Source organism: Saccopteryx bilineata, chromosome 9, assembly GCF_036850765.1.
Source record: "Saccopteryx bilineata isolate mSacBil1 chromosome 9, mSacBil1_pri_phased_curated, whole genome shotgun sequence".
Classification (NCBI taxonomy): Eukaryota; Metazoa; Chordata; class Mammalia; order Chiroptera; family Emballonuridae; genus Saccopteryx; species Saccopteryx bilineata.
Window position 1 is genome coordinate 50,008,227 of NC_089498.1, and position 20,841 is coordinate 50,029,067.

At 42.9% G+C, this 20,841-nt stretch overlaps 1 protein-coding gene across 1 annotated transcript in view; it reads right to left on the reverse strand.

The window, feature by feature from the left end:
• Nucleotides 1-14,815, reverse strand: part of PAPSS2 (3'-phosphoadenosine 5'-phosphosulfate synthase 2) — an 86,538-nt gene extending 71,723 nt beyond the window's left edge. The window contains exon 1 of the mRNA XM_066243935.1: nucleotides 14,405-14,815. Coding sequence (XP_066100032.1) covers nucleotides 14,405-14,800 — 396 coding nt within the window. The 5' untranslated portion in view covers nucleotides 14,801-14,815. The remainder of the gene's footprint in view (nucleotides 1-14,404) is intronic.
• Nucleotides 14,816-20,841: the final 6,026 nt, after the last annotated feature.

The window sequence follows — 20,841 nt, forward strand, 5'->3', positions numbered from 1 at the left end:
CCCTCAGATCTCCTTGACTCTGGTATTCTTGTCTTCCCTCAAGCTCTGTCTATATCAACTCTGTATGGTAATACTATTTCTTTATTTTGTTTTATTTAATTTAATTTATTCATTTTAGAGAGGCTGGAGAAGGGGGAGAGAGAGAGAGAGAGAGAGAGAGAGAAGGGGGTGAGGAGCAGGAAGCATCAACTCTCATATGTGCCTTGACCAGGCAAGCCCAGGGTTTCGAATCAGCGACCTCAGAGTTCTAGGTCAATGCTTTACCCACTGCGCCACCACAGGTCAGGCGGTAATTACTATTTCTACATTTATATGCAACTATACACAAAACCACCCAGGATGAGATCATGAAGACAAATATGGCTTCAGAATTTTTATGTTCCATGGAAATTAGAAGGTAATCAGGATGAATTAGCAGCAAGGAAATGGTTTAGTTCTGTCTCCTCATTAAAATAAATGTACACTCACAAAAAAAGAGAAAAATTTGAAAGTACAGCTTTTTCCATTTCAGAGCTCATACTCTTTTTTTAGAAGGATACAAATATATGTATAATTAGCTGAATCACTTGATTCATGTGCTATAGCATTTACAATACTAGATCTTCCAATGGAAATGAAGCCATATTGTGTTTTGCTGTACACAATTAATTTGATATAATCCCAATAAGAAACCCTTCCTTCCAAACATCATTCAAATCTCCCTGCTTTTCTGTCTGTTCTAAGACAAAACCAAGTACCAGGCCACTGAAAAGGGCAAACTGGGGTTGCCTCTACTATTACATTAGCTCACAAGAAAATTTATTTCTCCTAATTTTAGTGCACTTATCTATGATTTGTAGCACTTACAACTACCCATACTGGGGAGCTGCAAGGGTAATTAAGAAGAATTTATGAATAAGCTTTGATGAGCATGATGAAAAAATAGTATTGTATTTGTACATACCCAGAGGAACCCTGCTATAATTCAGTGAGGTGGCAATTACCCTCAAGGAAACACAACACATATCAAATCAAGTCTCCTGGAAATTTATAACTACATTCAGAAGATGCTCTACCATACAATTCTATTGTTCAATGCAGGTCTTAGCCACACTTCCGACACCAGCCCTGGAAGAATCGGAATACCCACTAGGTGCTGTATTTTGTTACCTTTGTGTATTTTCTTACACTTTTACAATTGTTTCCACTAATCAGGCTGTATGTGACACAAGCTTCTTGAACCATGAAAGATTAAAATTCTGTACTGAGCTGTGTAAATGCCAGAGAAACCTCTAGTACATACAGAGAACAGGCCTGTAGCTTGTGGGTCTTTGGGAACTTCTGACTCATGAATGCTCGACTGTGCAGCGCTCGCATAATGAACAGACAAGGTCTAGAGTTACATGTAAGTCACTGCAATTATTTTTAAGAACACTTATTCTTGAGTGCATGCATTCATCCACAAGAACACTGAAGCTTTGTATTATTAAGGTGAAATGTTGGGTTCGATTCCAAACACTACTGTTTCTAAAACTGGCCACAGAGCCTCATCCGAACTAACATTTATTGCCTTTTAACAGCATTTGCTCAAGTCCACATCTTCTAAAGATTACACAACATTCCAAAAGGCCCCTGAGGAAAATCACTTTCAAAGCAACCAGATCATCTTTTTAGACTCTCGACTGCATTAATCTGCTTCCACAAAGATAAAATTTAAATATATATTTAAATGATCAGAATAATCTTCATTGTGACAGTCTTCATATCAATTCTATCTGTTACATTAACGGAAGAAAAAGAATGATGGAAAACATACATTCACTCTTAGGAAGTAGTCAATTCCAACTCTGCCACTTACTCAAGTTATCTAACCTCAATAAGCCTCATAGTTCTCAACTACAAGATGAGAATAAGAATATCAACAACTTCATAGGTTATTGTGAGGATGAGATTAGACATTGTATGGAAAGTTGGAATAAATGCTTGTTCCTTTCCCCTGTTTAGGGAGCCCAGTTGGATCAGCAAGGTACCTTCCTGAACATCAAGGCAGATTTATAATGTCATCAAGAATTAATATCATATGCCCTGGCCGGTTGGCTCAGCGGTAGAGCGTCGGCCTAGCATGCAGAGGATCCGGGTTCGATTCCCGGCCAGGGCACACAGGAGAAGCGCCCATTTGCTTCTCCACCCCTCCGCCGCGCTTTCCTCTCTGTCTCTCTCTTCCCCTCCCGCAGCCAAGGCTCCATTGGAGCAAAGATGGCCCGGGCGCTGGGGATGGCTCTGTGGCCTCTGCCTCAGGCGCTAGAGTGGCTCTGGTCGCAACATGGCGACGCCCAGGATGGGCAGAGCATCGCCCCCTGGTGGGCAGAGCATCGCCCCCTGGTGGGCGTGCCAGGTGGATCCCTGTCGGGCGCATGCAGGAGTCTGTCTGACTGTCTCTCCCTGTTTCCAGCTTCAGAAAAATGAAAAAAAAAAAAAAAAAAAAGAATTAATATCATAGTGTGATGTTTAAAAGGCTTATTAAATAACAGCCTCAACACCGAGAAGAAAATGGAGGAAAGCAGGTATTTATGATAACCCGGATTTTTCTATTTAATCATTGTGGCTAACTGTGCCAAGACAACATATCCTTTGACATTATTTTGTTTCCAAGGTATCTTGCACTGCGAAGACACGAATTCTGTGATTAAATGATACACTTTCAACACTCCTCCCTGCAGTTAAATAACGTAACCCGTCAAGTAAAGGACTTCAGTCTCATGCTCTACAATTACATCCAACCAATGGCATGCTTGCTCCTTCACACAAGCATGGGCTCCAGCCTCTTACACAATGTTCACTCCAGAGTTGGAACCCAGGTTCCTAACACTGAGGCTACAACCCAGGATTGCTGAAAATGTAGACTTCCTGATCTATGCTGATAGAATGAGACAACTCCCCAAAACACTTCTTCCAAGCATCATGGAAAGTGCCTTTTACAATTTCACAGTTTCTAGGCATTGCCTCACTGGACCCCAATGAAAAGGAAGAATCATCTAGTTGCCGGCATCCTGAAGCTTTGGCTTCCAGTCGGGTCAAATTTTTATTGTGTGAAAAATACATTGGTGGCCAGGTTTCCTTTTATCATCTACAAATCATAGTTAAAACTTTGCTCCAGTATGTGCTCTGGTTGACCAATGTCACCCTGTTAAATTTAATTGTCTAAAAGTATAAATAAAAAAAACTCCTTTGCTCAAGTATTAGCAGCTTTAGTGGAAACAAATCATTTCAATCACATTGCTGAGTACTGACATGGTGGCAAGGCTAAATAATTACCCATACTTGTGGAGTCTGAGAACAAAGAAAATTTATTTTCCAATTACATACTTTATGTCACTTTAGGAATGAAATGTGTGTGATGAGGGTAACATGTATTTGCTAATGTATGCCATTTACTCTTTTTTTTTTTTAAGTGCAGGGTAATGTCCCTAAATGGAATTCATTATTATTATCTTGAGATATATTAGCAGTAGGCAGCTGCCAAAATATTTTACAAATGAAGTGGTAATACTTTACTAGTTACCTAATCCAGCTGTGTTTGCTACTTGGCATTGAGTCCCATTCCCTCTATGAAATAAACAACTTATTAACCACAGAGAAGCTGATACAATTTTAACCTCCGTGGGTAACTCACTACAGACATTTTATTTAAATGAGTTCCCTTCTGAGTTCACAAACTGGCTTCCTAAGATGGTGAATAGTAAATGAGTAAATGCACAGGAAACCCTGGAACAGCGCCTGCCACATAATAAGTGCTCAGTGCTGGTAATAAGTCACAACATAGTAGGAATTTTCTGACAAAACATACTCTAAAAATCAAAACTCCTGATACATATGCAAATTCATAGTTGAAATATTAATGTATAGCTCTTATTAGATCTCTTCTTTTTCATATGGCTAACTTAAACAGAAGAATGCAGATTTAAAAGGTAATTTTAGCAACTACTCAAAAAGTTGTACCCAATGGGCCAAGAATGGTAATTACGCATATAATTCAGAAAAAAAACTCTGTTTTAGGGACTCAGCAATTTAGGTAGATTTACCTGGCAGGACCACATAGTTATTGTAATTGGCTTTATGGTACTTAGAAAACAATGGAAATGGTTGAATTTAGAGATAAACTGTAAATTCTGAGACTTACAACAAGAACTGAGAGGCTTTAGTGTGCAACTGGACTTGGTCTAACTTTCACCTAATATAGTTTTATCTGTATTGCACATTCTGTAATCACAGGCATCTTGTTTTCTGATAAAATGATTAAACTGTTTGAGAAAGCTTAAGGGAGAATGAATGAGGCTGGGGATGGGGGCTGAATTTTTGAAGAAGAAGCAGGCGAGGCAATCACAAAATATTTCAGAATGTTAATGGTACGTTTCTCACACACTGTTCTTTGGCCTGTATATTCTATCTCCAGAATGTCAAAACAAAATGCTAAAGCTAAATCAGGTGTCATCATGACTCATTGAGAACTAACTTGGAAGTGTTTTTGTTTTTTTATTTTAAGTTTTTAGTGTATGGGAAATATTTCCTAATAAAAGAAAAGAGGAAGCAAACTAGAAAGCATAGTAGAAAATGGGTAGAACTACTTTCAGAGGGCATGTGATAGAGAGGGAAATGCTGGGAGTGCAGCTAGGCGATCAGAGCCCTGGTTTAGAGGTAGTGTCACCAACCTAGCCGGCATGGCCCTGAGCTTTAGCAAAGCTCTTAAATGCTGTGTATCAGCTGTAATATAAAGGGCCTGAAGATGAGCTTCATGTTCCTTCCAGAAATTATATGCTAAAAAAATATTTTTAAAGTGGGAACAGCCTGAATAAAAAATAAATAATTTAAAATTTTTAACTTAGTAGATAAGAAATGCATAACAAATCAATTTTATTACTTGGGGTCAAGGCCACTGTAAAACTGACTGGGCAGAATTGAAAGACTATCGAGGTTTTGGGTGAGATGCTGTAATTAGAAAAAGTAGTGGCGCAGTGCAGAGAGCCCTGGCCTGGGACGCTGAGGATCTAGGCCAGGGGTTGGGAACCTTTTTGCCTGAGAGAGCCATGAACGCCACATATTTTAAAATGTAATTCTGTGAGAGCCATACAATGACCCAGGTACGTTATGCATTATCCAATAAAAATTTGGTGTTGTTCCAGAGGACAGCTGGGATTGGCTCCAGCCACCAGCAACCATGAACATGAGTGGTAGGAAATAAATGGATTGTAATACATTAGAATGTTTTATATTTTTAAAGTTATTATTTTTTTATTAAAGATTTGTCTGCAGGCCAGATGCAGCCATCAAAACTGCAGGCATCCCCAAACTACGGCCCGCGGGCCGCATCTGGCCCCCTGAGGCCATTTATCTGGCCCCCCGCCGCACTCCCGGAAGGGGCACCTCTTTCATTGGTGGTCAGTGAGAGGAGCACTGTATGTGGTGGCCCTCCAATGGTCTGAGGGACAGTGAACTGGCTCCCTGTGTAAAAAGTTTGGGGACCTCTGAAAAAGAGTCATATCTGGCTCGTAAGCCATAGGTTCCCGACCCCTGATCTAGGCTCAAAACCCCAAGGTTGCCGGCGTGAGCACAGACTCATCTGGTTTGAGTGTGGGCTCACCAGCTTGAGCTCAGGTAGCTGGCTTGAGTGCTAGGTTGCAAGCTTGAGCACAAGGTCGCTGGCTTGAGCATGGGATCATAGATATGACCCCACGGTCGCTGGCTTGAGCCCAAAGGTCACTGGCTTGAGCCCAAGGTCACTGGTTTGAGCAAGGGGTCACTGACTTCGTGCAAGAGCTCCCCAGTCAAGGCACGTATGAGAAAGCAATCAATGAACAACTAAGGTGGGACAAGTATGAGTTGATATTTCTTATCTCTCTCCCTTCTTGTCTGTCTGTCCCTGTCTGTCCCCCACTTCTCTCTCTTGCTTAAAAAAAAAAACACAAAAGACACAGTTTGAAAGAACTAAAAAACTATAATTAAAGAATATAAGGCTTTAGTAGCTATAGTCAATTATGGCAAGCACAATTCCTGGTTGGGTCATTCAATAAATATATGTTGAGTAGATGAAGTGAACAAACACATAAGTGAGATCTGACAGAAATTAAAAGGTAAAGGATTTTAGAGACTTTAGGAAAACAAAATAATATACAATGGGACCACCAGCAGAGGACCAAAAAGTTAATTCAGATTTTTAGCAGTACAGAAAAGATGCAGACTGACCTGTGGTGGCGCAGTGGATAAAGCGTCAACCTGGAAATGCTGAGGTTGCCGGTTCAAAACCCTGGGCTTGCCTGGTCAAGGTACATATGGGAGTTGATGCTTCCTGCTCCTCCCCACTTCTCTCTCTCTCTCTCTCTCTCTCTCTCTCTCTCTCCCCCCTCTCTATAATGAATAAATAAAAAAAAATCTTTAAAAAAAATAAATAAAAAAAGAAAAAAGATGCAAATAAAAATAATCACCAATGTTTCCAGTTGCTGATTTTACTAGAAGTTGGGAAGGTATGAATTATCCATAAATAAATGACTGGGGAAAGATATAGATGAATAAGGTAACAGGGATAAACCTCTGACTTGATTGTAGGCAGTTTAACTTGCCAAATAAAGTCTGCAAATGATTTTTTAAAGCACACATGGAGCATGAATTAAAAAGAAAAAAGAAATACTAGAGTGGATTTAGAGGTTTAGTGGGTAAAAAAATAATATTTTTAATAACAAAACTTATAAAGTATATGTTAACTAGACATTTAAAGCAAAAATCAACTTAGCATAGAAATGATCATTTTTAAATGATGCAGTTTTTTGATATATTTATGTAACTATTTTAGAAAAGCTTTATAACAGATTATAGGCTATATATACTTTTATTTCCAACATTTACTATTTGGTTCTCACCAGATTGAGCTTGTCATTTGTATGTTACCACAGTATCAGCTGTGTTTCCACAGTATTGGTTATAGCAAAATCAACTTCAGGAGTAATTTGGAAATGCAGGAAGCGCTGCTGATAAGATTTTAGAGGAAGTCACACCAGACAACTAATGGAAATCATTTTACATACCATTTGTCTTTTGCAGAGAGAAAAAATATTATCATCCTGTGCACCAATCTATTCTAAATTTTAAAAATTATTTTGTAGTCATAAAGGCAGGAGAGAAGAAAATAAAGGCCAAATTTTCAACAAATCTCATGTTTATGATCAACCAATTAACTTTCATGAAAGCTTTATTTAATCTTTATCAGAAGAGAAACAAAGGTAGCTTAGACCCCAGCGTGAGTCTGAGAAAGGGATTGCTCCTGCATCTGGTGCCGGCCTTGAGGGGAGAGGGGCCAAATAAATTTGGGGGGTTCTGAAAACAGGGGGCACTGGTGTGCTTCAGATCTCAAATGGACCCCACAGGAAAGGAGGCATTAGACTCCCGCAGCTCGCAGAGTCCCTAAAAAAAAAGTCCCAGCACGGTTACAGCAGACAGCAGTATGCTGGGAGTATGCAGGAAGTATCAAGCCATACTGAGTTCCCCCCAGAGCAGTGCTGGAGCAGCACAGTGACCGTGGAGTCTTCTGAGAGAGCATGAAAGAAGTAAGAAGAGGTGCTGAAACTGAAGGGGCTTCAGACAGGACTGTGCTTGTACTGGACCAACACTACGGATGAGACAGGACAATCAACATCTCCAGGGACGCCTGCATAGGCAAAGGCCACCAAGACAAGGTGAGCATCCCCTTCCCCAGGCCTTAGCAACTTTGTAGGGGGGAAAAAAGATCAAATTAAATATATATGACTTAAATTTACCTGTTCTTCAAGTGCTCCCTTAATAAAAATGACATAGGGCCTGACCTGTGGTGGCGCAGTGGATAAAACGTCGACCTGGAAATGCTGAGGTTGCCGGTTCGAAACCCTGGGCTTGCCTGGTCAAGGCACATATGGGAGTTGATGCTTTCTGCTCCTCCCCCTTCTCTCTCTCTCTCTCTCTCTCTCTCTCTCTCTCTCTTTGTCTCTCTCTCTCCTCTCTCTCTCTCCTTTCTAAAAAAAAAATGAATAAAAAAAATGGAAAAAAAATCTTAAAAAAAAAATGACATAGGTATGGTACGAAGCATTGATGATAGTACCTTGAAATCGAGAAGAGATTTTTGTTTCCAGCAATCATGGTCTAGGACAGGGGTCGGGAAACTTTTCAGCTGAGAGAGCCATGAATGCCACATATTTTAAAATGTAATTCTGTGAGAGCCATACAACGACCCGTGTTCGTTATGCATTATCCAATAAAAATTTGGTGTTGTCCCGGAGGACAGCTGTGATTGGCTCCAGCTACCCGCAACCATGAACATGAGCGGTACGAAATGAATGGATTGTAATACATGAGAATGTTTTATATTTTTAACATTATTATTATTTTTTATTAAAGATTTGTCTGCGAGCCAGATGCAGCCATCAAAAGAGCCCCATCTGGCTCATGAGCCATAGATTCCCGATCCCTGGTCTAGGAGGTTATTCACACCAATCCTTCCATGAAAACAAATAGAAAATAGTTGGTTATAATATAAAATAATCTCATTAAAGACATCGAAAAGCTGACAAGACAATAAGAAACTGCCAGGCCAAAATCTGCAGGAAAGGGGGAGCTTAAGAGGCAAGCAAGCGGGGAGGCCCTTTGATCCTGAGAGGGGCGGATCTGAACTAATTCTGACAGTCTCGCTGGTGAGGGGAAACAAATCAGAGCCCGGAACTCACCCAAGTGGGGCGAATAAAAAAAAACAACACCTCCCTTAACATTAAGCTGAGGCTCCTTAAGAGTCACACCCTAAAAATAAAAGTGAACCAAAATAAACCTACCTCCCACTCAGGTAATTACTAGGACAATTGCCTGAGCCTTGAGAGTATACGTAGGGCTGTGGGGTCCCTGGAAGTTGTATGTACAGGCTGACCCTGGTGTACAAAATTGCAACTGAAATGCACATCACCTGGGTGGTTTAAAAAAGCTTTGAGTGGTAAATTTAGGTTAAAGTGGTCCCAGGTTAGTACTGCCACCAGGCACCTCTGAGGGACAAAAAAGGCCATTCATCCTAAACCTCAAAGAATCCCTGAAAGTAGTTTTTCAGTGGTAGTGACAAATACCCAGGCAAAAATAAGCAAGTCCACAAGAACAGATAAGAGAGGAGGGGGGGAAGAAATCAAAAAAGAATCTAGATGTTAAAAGCAAATTAATTCTCTAATGAATTCTGTAGCTATTTATGCCACAAATATTTATTGAGCACCCACCCTGTGCCAGGCTCAGTGCCAGATTGCTGGGCATATAAACAATTTCAGATGTCATATGAACAAATCACCCAGGGGATGAAAGGTTAGATGAGTTGTCATTATATTTATGTTTATTTACCCTTAATTTCTGTGTTTACCTAAGGCTTCCAAACAGAAGGACCGATGAGTGTCCATTACTATTTAATGATAGAATGTGAAATAAGCAGTAATTTCTAAAGACTAAGATTGACATCAGATTCCTTTTCCAGGCTCAGTCATGTTTGAGTTATCTAGATAAGCCTAGTTATCTGCTAATCAAACCACAGAGCCACATGCTTTCACAGAAAAGTTATGAAAGACCAAGAAAACTATCTCAGAGGCATGAAACTCAAAGTTAAAAACATTTATCCTTGACTATAAAAGTCCAAACAGATGATCTTAGAAGAATAGCATGAATTGGACATTACTTTTAAGGTAGATCTGGAAATAGCTGAAGGCACAGGTGGAAAGAATTTAGTCCAAAATATTGCTCTTATTATATATTATGGAAATATTCTAGTGGCTGTCATTTACTGAGCCTTTGGAATGATATGATTTCTGCTTCCTTCTCCTTGTTTGCCAAACCACAACAGTATGGTGTAATAATAACAATAGTTGCTTACTCTGGGCCTGAAACTGCAAGATATTTTTTTAGAGTTACTTACTCCTCACAATTGTAAGGGGTAAGTCACTGTTACCTCCATTTTGTTCTCAAAGTGGGACAGGCCTGAATTGAAATTCTGCCTGGCTTTTGTCATTTCTCCTCCCCTAAAGATGAGGCTCAGTTTTCTACATGAAGGCTGCTGTGGGGATGAACTGACATAGTGGGCTGAGTCCCTGGCCTCTAGGAAATACTTGTTTCTTTTTTCTTTCAGTGGTTATTCATCAGTGGTGTGTGAAGAAATTCTTTGCCTTAGGCAGCATCTTCAAATAGGTAGACAGTCTGACATGTGTGAAGAGTTTCACGCTTTCAATATTCCCCTTCACTCCTTCCCAACCATTGACTTGCTTGATCCTTTGCAAAAGATTTTAGTACCTTAGCTGACATTTTTAGATTGGTTGTCTTCAGGACATAATAAATGTCAGCTTTGAAATCCAGAAAATGATGCAAGAAGAAAAGACCAGAGCAATGGATGGAATGTTGACTTGGGACACTGAGGTCCTTGGTTTGAAACCCTGGGCTTGTCTGGTCAAAGCACATATGACAAGTAAGCAATGAAGAGCTAAAGTGAAGCAACTCTGAATTCATACTTCTCTCTCCCTGCCTCCATCCTTTCTCTGTAAAATCAATAAATAAAATTTAAGGAAAAAGAATAAGAAAGGACTGGGACTTGGTCTTTTTTTCTAGTCCTCTGGAGATAGTCTGCCTCCTCCTTCTCCCAGGTATTTTTGTTTGTGTGTAAGGGATATAGGGGTGGCCAGTGTTGGAGGTAAGTCAAGGGTGGCAGGGAGGGATATGACATGTAGGTGTCCTAGGTATCCACAGTAAGGATGCCAAGCACAGAAAGAATGTGCCACCCTCCCTTATAAAAGAACATTTTTTTTCCTCAAGCTTATGAGAAAATCATCTTACCTTCTCTTACTCAAACTATGTCCTAATCTTACAGTGGTCTGGATTGAAAGGCTATATTCATCAGTATGGCAAAAAACCTTGGGAAGATGTATTGACCCTAGCAGGGATTCAACACATACTGGATGTCACTGCCGACTGTGGTGTGTCCTCTGTTCGCAATGCAGAAAATAATGCAATGATGCCTCACTTATAGGATAGCTTCCTAGATCAGCGAGATTCAGGTGTCAAATAATTGATTAGTTGAGGGGTCACATAGGTGGATAGATCTTGTTTTGGCCTGCAAGGTTTCAGAATACATTTTGCATTAATATTCAAAGCTTCAGAGATTTCATACACATTTAGAGCTTGCTTGTTTTATCCAAAAGTACCTAACGGGCCCTTTTGGGAACTTGTGTTAGTAGCTGGATTATAACTGTGTTGGCTAAATAAAATTTCAGAAGCAATGTTAGCTATCTCAGGTGTTGCTTTAATCCTCTAAAGAACACACCCCCAAAACCCCAAACAAAATGTGTAAATACAAAACTCAAACCTTCTGGCCCTCAAATTTCTCACTCTCTGAGAACTGACTGCAGTTCCCACCATCAGCTTGTATAGCCCTGTTCTCAAAACCTCCACTTCGCGGGTTCTTGCTAATTAGAAGCACAAAGGGGAAAGACCATCTGCCTCTTCATCCCTAATGTTTGAAAAGCCTCTGCTCAACCTCCCCCTGTGCCGCCATTTGAACTAGGAAGGGATTCTTTTTTTTCTTTTTTTTTTTGTATTTTTCTGAAACTGGAAACGGGGAGGCAGTCAGATAGACTCCCGCATGCACCCGACCGGGATCCACCCGGCATGCCCACCAGGGGGCAATGTTCTGCCCATCTGAGGTGTCGTTCTGTTGCGACCAGAGCCACTCTAGCGCCTGAGGCAGAGGCCACAGAGCCATCCTCAGCGCCCGGGCCATCTTTGCTCCAATGGAGCCTTGGCTGCGGGAGGGGAAGAGAGAGACAGAGAGGAAGGAGAGGGGGAGGGGTGGAGAAGCAGATGGGCGCTTCTCCTGTGTGCCCTGGCCGGGAATCGAACCTGGGACTTCCGCACGCCAGGCCGACGCTCTACCACTGAGCCAACTGGCCAGGGCCGGAAGGGATTCTTTTTTTTAATGGAAAGTAGATTTATTTAAAACTGGGGACAGTGAAACAAGGAAGGGTGTAAGAAGGATAGAAGAAACAACAGGAGAGAGCTTAGGCAGGGCTGCTATGGCTTCCTAGAAAGGCAGAGGAAAGGGGGCCCTGGGGACAGGTTCAGGGGGTTAGCCTGGAATAAGCGGCTGCTGCCCACTGCTGCCCTGGTTGCAAATCACGTGGGAACTCTCAGAGGTTAGGAGATACATGCCTGTGGAGGAAGAAAGGAGTCAGCATGCTCCCTGGAAGGACAGTTCCTGGAAGGAATTTTTTTTTGTTTTTGAAGTTTTCCACTGAATTGAGAGAAAGAGAGAGAGAGAAAAGGAGAAAGGGAGGAGGAGGGGGAAAGAGAGAGAGGCATCAATTCATTGTTCCACTTTAGTTGTTCCATATAATCGTGTGCTCATTGGTTGCTTCTCCCACATGTCCTGACCCTGGATCGAATCCACCACCTTGTTGTACCAGACAATGCCCTATCCACTGAGCAACCCAGCCAAGGCCTGGAAGGAGTTCTTTTCTTTTTTATTTTTTAAAGAGAGAGGAGGAGAGATAGAGGGACAGACTCCTGCATGCGCCCCAACCAGGATCCACCTGGCCATCCCTGCCTGGGTCTGGGGCTGATGCTTGAATCAACCAAGCTATCCTCAGCACCTGGGGGTGACACTCGAACAAACAGAGCCACTGGTGACAAGAGAAGAAGAGAAAGGAAAGGGGGAGAGGGAGGCAAAGAGAAGCAGATGTTCGCTTTTCGTGTGTGCCCTGACCAGTGATCAAACCCAGAGCGTTTACACGCAGGGTGGATGCTCTGTCCACTGAACCAACCGGCCAGGGAGAGTGGAAGGAATTCTTGATGCAAGCAGGGAAGGAGCATTAAAATTTCACTGACATAAAAAGCTACTAAATGCCACAGTAGATTGTCATTTAGAATTCTACAGAAATTAATCAAATGAAACAGGCTTAAAATGTAAGTGATTTTCATTTGACAATATTTTAAAATATATTTCAATACTGAGATTCTCCCATTTTAAAATCATTCCTATAAATGGTAGATAGATCCTGGACAGTCTCCCTTTTCAAATTGATGCCACCTCCCTCCTGAACCCTCCTTTGCTGGTTCAGTGTTGTTCCCCTGAAACCACAGAGCCCCCACTCCCTTTCCCATGCCGCTCAAGACTATATACTTCCAGCTCCTGCATGGCCCCTTCACTATCGTTGCCCAGTTCTTGCGTTTTCATCTCTCCCCTGGTCCACCACAAACACATCTTAAAGATATTGCAATAATAAGCATTATATCATCATCATCATCATCATCATCATAGTAATAATACAATTATACATTACTAATATATTACATTAATAATACATTACTGCTTATAGTCGTAAACATTTATTGAGCATCTACTGTGTGCCAAGCCCAAGTTTATCTAAGAGAATCAATCCATTGAGTAACCACCATAATCACCGGGGCTTGCAGTGTGGTCAAGATGAGTGTTCAGCAGTCAGACTGCTGGTTGGGACCTTAATAAGGCTTGCAGACCACCTCCGGTGTGGTCCAAATTCTGTCGACAACGCTCCTTGAGTCTGTAATTACTGCTGCCATATTTAAGGATATGAAATTTACAGAAGCCCTTATTGCTAAGTGGAAAAGGAACTTCTGTCTTTGGCAAGTCCTGTATTTCCCATAAAGGGGATGTCTTAGATTGATTCTGGACAAAACTGAGCCTCCTCAAAACAATCCCCTCATCTTACTGCAAGGCGAGGATTCTCCCATGGCTGAACTTGAGGTAACACCAGATGCCAGCAGGGAGATGAATTAAGCTAAGGGTTAAATTCTGCTAGTGTAGAAAAGCAATTTCCTCCAGTAAATCTAGATAATTGCAGTTTCCTCTATGAAAGTCTGTCATTAAAGTCCACTACAAGGAGAGTCAGTGGACAAAGTTCCAACGACTGTCGCTGACGTGTACCCAGCGACCAGATCGAGCAGAACCGGAGTCAGCTCAGCTCGGATATCCTACAGAAGAAAAGGCAGGTCTGGAAAAGCTCTAGGGGAAGAAGAATTTCTTATCTATGGTCCTTTCTATTGCTTGGGACCTACTCTGCAAGTTTTAGATGTCCAGCCAGGGCGTGGCCACTAAAAGGGGCGTAGTAAGTTCCTCAAGGCGCGGGGCAGAGGGGACCGGCGGGCGAGGGCTGCCGCGGGAGTCCCGGCGGAGCCTACCCCTCCAGCCCTCCCTTCTCCGCGCACTGCTCTCCCTCCTCCTCCTCCTCCTCCCCCGGCGCCCAAGCCTCGGTGCCGCGGCTGCTCGCCTCCTCCCGGGAAGGGTGAGTGAGATCCAGTGGCCCGGGAGGTTCGGCGCCCGCGGGTTGGAGGGGAGGAGGAAGGCAGGCGACTCGAAGCCTACCGTCTTCTGCTTCTTGACCCCCGACATGCTGGCTGGCTGCGGCGGCGCCCGGCGCGCTGGGACTCGGAGCCCGGCCCCTGGCAGCGGAGACGCTAAGACGCACAGATGGCGGTGGCGGCGGCAGCAGCTGCTGCCGGACTCCGGCGAAGGGGGTATAAAAAGGCTCCGCAGACACGTCGCACTTCCCTTGACCAGCCCCCTCCTCCTACTCCTCCTCCTGCCGCGCTCCTCTCCGCCCCGTCGGCTCCGCCAGCAGCGCCCAGCCCAGGGGACCCGGCCGCCGCCTGGGCGGAGTCCCGCCCAGCTCCCTACTCGCGGGAGCGGCTCGGCCAGCTCCTGTGGGTCCGAGTCAGGACCTTGCAGCACGTGGGGCAGACCTGCGGGCCAGGCGCTCATTCCCGATCAAATTCAGCCTTTTCTTTCTCTGTGCCAGCGGGTCCCAGAGCATCCTCCAGCTCTCGCCTTGCCCCTGCGCCTCTTCAAGGAAGCCTTCTAGCCACTGGGACCAGAGAGCTTACTTAGTCAAGGGCAAGGATGCTTGAAACCGCCAGACTTGTCATGGTCCTCAGCGGGCACCGACGCCCAGCTTGCCTTCATTTGCAGTACTAACAGAAACAGTTGACTGCTCCTCACTCTACACTGCTGAGCTTTGCTTTAAAGCACATACGCCCCCCCCCCCCCCCCCCCCGCGCGCCAGACATTGAGTCCTACATTCTCTTCATTTTTACAAATGAAGCAATTGAGGCTTTCAGATCTTCTCAAGGTGGTATCTCACGTGAGAGGCTTCAGAGCCAAGTTGTCAGCATCGACAGTCCAGACTTCCTATGATGACGATAAAATCATTAGTCGCGTGGCTTGCCTGTGTAGTATGGTGCTAAGGGTTTATATACATTCACTCCTTTGGAGCTCACAACACTTCCCTGTGTTACAGATGGGCCAGCTGAGGAACCGCTCCTCGGCCCCTGGCAAAACCAAGTAAGCCGGGCCAGCACCAGAAGACTGCCAGTGGTAGCCCAGTAACTTGTTTCAGTCCATCCCACAAAGTATTCCTATAGTATTTCTGTGTATGGCAACTAGCATGGACCCCATGGGAAAGAGTAAAAGGAAACCCAAGGTGAGAAGGCTTAAGACTAGACCGCAAGGCTCTAAGATTTTGTCAGAGAACAACATGAGACGACAACTCTCTTAAAGAAGCCAAATGTCTGGGACAAGCTGTGGAAAGAAGCTGTGATTAGTGACAGGCGCCTTGAGGGCAATAACTGGGTCTCACACTCACACCGCTTTGTATTTTAACTCCTTGCACAATGTCACAAAGATAACACTAGGGTAGTACCGAGAAAGGAACCGGAAGATACACAGGAGTCACACTGCTCATTCCAGCCTTGGCCTGCCTTCTGTGAAGTGGCTGGAGAAGCCGCTCTAAAGCGGTGAGGGATGCAACCTCTCCTTCATACCTCCTTGTATTTCTGGAAGACCGCCAGATTTCCAGACAGACACCTGAGGATCTGGGTGTTCACTGCCTGCCCTTCTCCATGGGAAGGTGGGAAAGAAAATAAATAAGGAGTCAAAAACTTAGAAGGCAGCCTACATGTTTTTACAGCGTTGAAATGTCAGTATATTTATTTTCTTTCTCATTTTGTGTAAACTGCCACCACTCCTTTCAACTGTGAGCAGCTGGAGGGCAAATACTGGGTTTGGATTTCTGTATTGCACATGAGCTAGTACATTTAAAAAAAAAATTATTGATTGATTTTAGAGAGAGAGAAAGGTTGAGAGTAAGAGAAACATCAACTTGTTGTTCTACTTATTTATTCATTCATTGGTTGATTCTTGTATGTGCCCTGACCAAGGATCGAACCCACAACTTTGGGGTATGGGTATGATGCTCTAACCAACTGAGCTACCAGGCCAGGGCTTACAATTTTATTTTATGTGGTTTAAACAGTAATGTCCCATTCTAATTTCATTGGAAAAAGACTTTTGGGTCAGTTCCAACCATATCTTGGACCCTGCCAGATGCTGCCCTAAGAGAAAAAGTAAATTAAATGCGGATGAACAAGTAGCAATTGGCATAATTGTTGTATTTTTTTTCATATTGCCTTAAAAAAAAAACCCGTGTTCTTGAAACAGAAGAAAGTTAAAGGCAAATCCCCAGGGTTAGTTCCTTGTATTTTCTAAACGGGCAGTGGAACACGGTGCTGAGAAGTAATCTGAACCAAGTTACTGGTTGGGCAGAGTTGAGACTCAAGCCCGGGCCAGCTCTGTGCACGGCATCACTCGGGCTCTAGGTCAACTATTTCAAGACCCCATGATAATTGTAAATTAGACTGTTTATCTTGTTTTAGATTTGATTAATTCTCAAATAGTACTTTGGAACTGATATTATTTTACTGCTTCCAAAGACTTGTGAAATAAGAGGCCTGAGCTCCCTTGGACCAAGTTGTGGGCTGTTTACGATACTTGAATGTCACACATCATCAGTTTAGTTGTAATGCATCATGGCAACTCACTGAAAAGTAGAATAATCATTCATTTTTACTTTCCCAGGGTTTTTCTTTTAAAGGGAATGTCTTGAATTCTTTTTCATCTCACTGTCCTGAGAGAGGACATTCTTCCTAAAAGGATTTGAGCAACAAGCAGCTGCATTTTTGGAGTCTATGATTCTGGCACATCAGAAGTGGGAGAAGACGCATTCAGGGGAAAGGAGGAAGTGTTGAGGTTCATCCTTTCATTTGGACACACTCTCCATAACTTTCTCAGTAGTGTTCCCTCCAAGATGCCAGTGTGAGACACCGTGGCTGGCACTGATTGTACCAACTCAATCCTTGAGACTCCTCACAACATTTGCATGAAGGTTTTTTTTTTCTTATTATTTTCTTCCTTCCAAGAACTGATTTGGCTTTCATAATAAACTTAATGAGGTAGTGATTATGACTTAGTCCTTTTATTGTTCAGGAAAGATGAAATCAGTCATCTCACTCAAATAAATGAGGGAAACACATATACAAAGAATACAAGTGTTGGTGAAACGTTTCTGCTACAGGTTCCCCAACACATTTCCTTGGGGGTGGGAGGGCTCATCACATTTTAGGGGACCTAGCTTGGAGGCACCACCCCTGGATGACTATTCCAAAGAAATGCAGCTACATTGCCCCCTAGTGGTTGTGATGCACAAACACTTAATGTTTAACCCCCCCCCGCCCCCCCCCCCCCCCCCCCCCCCGTACAAAAATAAGTTCATCAGTTTCCTAAGGTCAAGAAGCCCTTAGAGAAATTCCAGTAGCATCCACTCTTCTCAGGCATAGGTACTACTAAGACTAGCAAGATGTGGTCCCTTTCTTCAAGAAACTCATAATCTAGTAAAAGAGACAGACCTTGTCCTCCCACCCTTACCCCAATCATTTCAGTACAGTAATGACAGGGAGAAACGACGTTTTATTTTGACTTAAAACACATGCACTTCACTAACCTCTGATGTAGAATGGGTATGTTGGTGGGAGTCCCCAAAACTACTCTCATAAGGCAACTTTAACAATTTCCAGTTAGGGATTTTATAAGGTAGAGTTAAAAAGGGAGAACGCTTAAGAGTCACGATTTTACATACCCCTCACTCATATTTGTCTGTTCTCTTGCCTATACCTAATTCAACAGTATAGTTTGTAGCAGCTTCTTTCCAAACAATCCATCTGGTTTCGTAGATATTTTATTCACTCATACGTTACTTACTTCTTCACATCTACTAAAGGACTTAATTACACTGACAGGTACAACTGACATAAATAGGTTTGGGAACAGACACAATGGGTCTCAGTAAGCATCCAGTTTAGGAAGTTGGGGTGCAGAAGTATGGGGGCATGCCAATGCATCCTAATGTCAAAGGACATTCAGTTTGCTGTGAGCATCAGCCATTATCTTTTTCAGAAGAACTGGAGAGCATAGATCAAACTGGTCTGTTAAAAGAGCGATGCTGTGGGAGTGCAGAGGAAGGACACTTAATTAATCAATATAATCTCTTGAACTTTGGAAGAAGGGGGAATGGAGACAGGTGTCAGGTTTTCTTGGGGAAGAGGATGATACATAAACTGAGACTTGAAAAAAGGGCTGGTTTTGCCAATCCTCCCTTTCCCAAATTGGGGGTGTATGTGAATTTGAAAATTTTAAGGCAGAGAGCCGCATGAAATAACCTGGTATGTTCAGAATATTATAATTATGTGTATCACTGAGTTTAGCAGCTATAGTAGAAGTGGGGAGAGGGTGTAATAGAGGATGAGTCATCTACAAGCGGGCAGCTACGTGGTTTTGTATGCTCTTTTCCCCAGGCTCATCAGAGTGCATTAGCCACGTGGCTGGCCTTCCATTGTCCATTGGTCAATATGGAACATGTCTCATGTCCAAGGATGAGAAGCCACTGCTGTGAAGTATCTATGGTCTGGTGAGTCAGATGGACAAGTATACAAATAATTCCAAGGGAATGTGATAATTGCCTGAATAAAGAGATATTAAAAGTCATAGAGAAAGCGCACGCGTGCGTGCGTGCGTGCGTGCGCGCGCGCGCGCACACACACGCAGGCGATGATTGCTGGACTATGAAGAGACTCCAATGAGTGATGAAAATTTAACCTGAGTTTCAGTAACAAAAGAAAGCTAGATAAGAGGGTGATCTGTCATTGTACTGACAGCTCAGGCTGTCCGCGCTGTGGATCTTGGCTGAATGAAGCACTCATTTCCTACCCTGTCATTCCCTGTGCCACCTTTTGGAACTGCCCCAGCCTGTAACAAAAGACCCAGGTTGAGCAGAGAAAAGCTACCAACTGCCAGACTGCAGTGACACTGGCCCCCTCACCAAGGGGCGGCCACAGAGCTCAGCAGCCAGAGGAAAAGCCCTCTCTTCCAGGCAAAAGTAATGCTCTTTTCCCACTTCTTGGGTGAAATCCAGTCCAAAGTTTGGTCTACTCCTTGTATTAGTTTAAAAAGAAGTACATTTATTAGTATACACACACATTGTTCAAAGTAAAAACAATTAGGATATTTAGGGAAATTTCTCCGAAACTCAACAAACATGAGTGAAAATATATATTTGTTTAATGTAAGGCAAATCATGTACTTTAGTCAACCAATTGCCTAAATTTTCAACCTTCAACAGGTTTGTTTTTTTCTTTTGTGACAGAGACAGAGAGAGAGTCAGAGAGAGACAGATAGGGACAGACAAGCAAAAGTGGAGAGAGATGAGAAGCATCAGTTTTTCTCTGTGGCTCCTTTAGTGGTTCATTGACTACTTTCTCACATATGCCTTGACTGGGAAACTACAGCAGAGTGAGTGACCCCCTGTTCAAGCCAGCAACCTTGGGCTCAAGCCAGCAACCCCACGCTCAAGCTGGTGAGCCCACACTCAAGCTGGATGAGCCCATGCTCAAGCCTGTGACCTCGGGGTTTCAAGCCTGGGTCCTTCACATCCCAGTCCAACACTCTATCCACTGCACCACTGCCTAGTCAGGCCTTTTAAAAGATATATAGTGTCTGATCTGTGGTGACACAGTGGATAAAGCATTGACCTGGAATGTTAAGATCACTGTTGCTGGTCTGAAACCCTGGGTTTGCCCAGTCAAGACATATGAGAAACAACTACAAGTTGATGCTTTGCAGTCATCCCTTTTCCTTTTTTCTCTCTCCTCTCTCTCTCTCTCTTCCTCTCCTGCAGCCATGGCTCAATTGTTTCAAGTGCATCAGCCCTGGGCACTCAGGATAGCTCTGTAGAACCCCCACTTCAGGTGCTGAAAATAGCTCGGTTGCAGCATGGCCCCAGATGGGCAGAGCATTAGCCCCACACAGGGGTAGCCAGGTGAATCTCAGTCGGAGAGCATGCGGGAATCTGTCTTTTTATCTCTCCTCCTCTCACTTGGAGAAAAAATAAAAAATAAAATTATTAGAACAACATTGAACTAAGCTAGATTTTAAGACACTTTATCAGAGGGAAAGGAAGAAGGAGCTAAGGAAAAAAGAACAGGACATTGTGATATTTGGCCTAAAGTTGAGAAAAATCACAAAACATGGTATTTTCAGAGAACTTAGAGTTATAATTAGAGAAATTTGTCTTTAATGGTAAGACAGAAATCTTCCATTTAGGGGTAACTTATATGGGGTTACATGGTAAGTGCTCTTTTTTTCCAATATAACTGAGATATATGTAGTGATATAATTAATTAATATTATATTATTAGAGAATATCATAGTACCATAAGTGGTGGTAATTTATAGAAATATAGAATATAATATGTTTGGTATAATTTAATTTATTAGTGGGTCCCAAACATATCATGGAATGATAAGGAGTAAAAAAAAAAAAAATCAGTATTATCTCTCTCTCTCTCTCTCAATATCTGTCTTTATCTTCTTTAGATGAAGTATAAAAATCCTTAATGGGCCTCAGGCATCCTAAA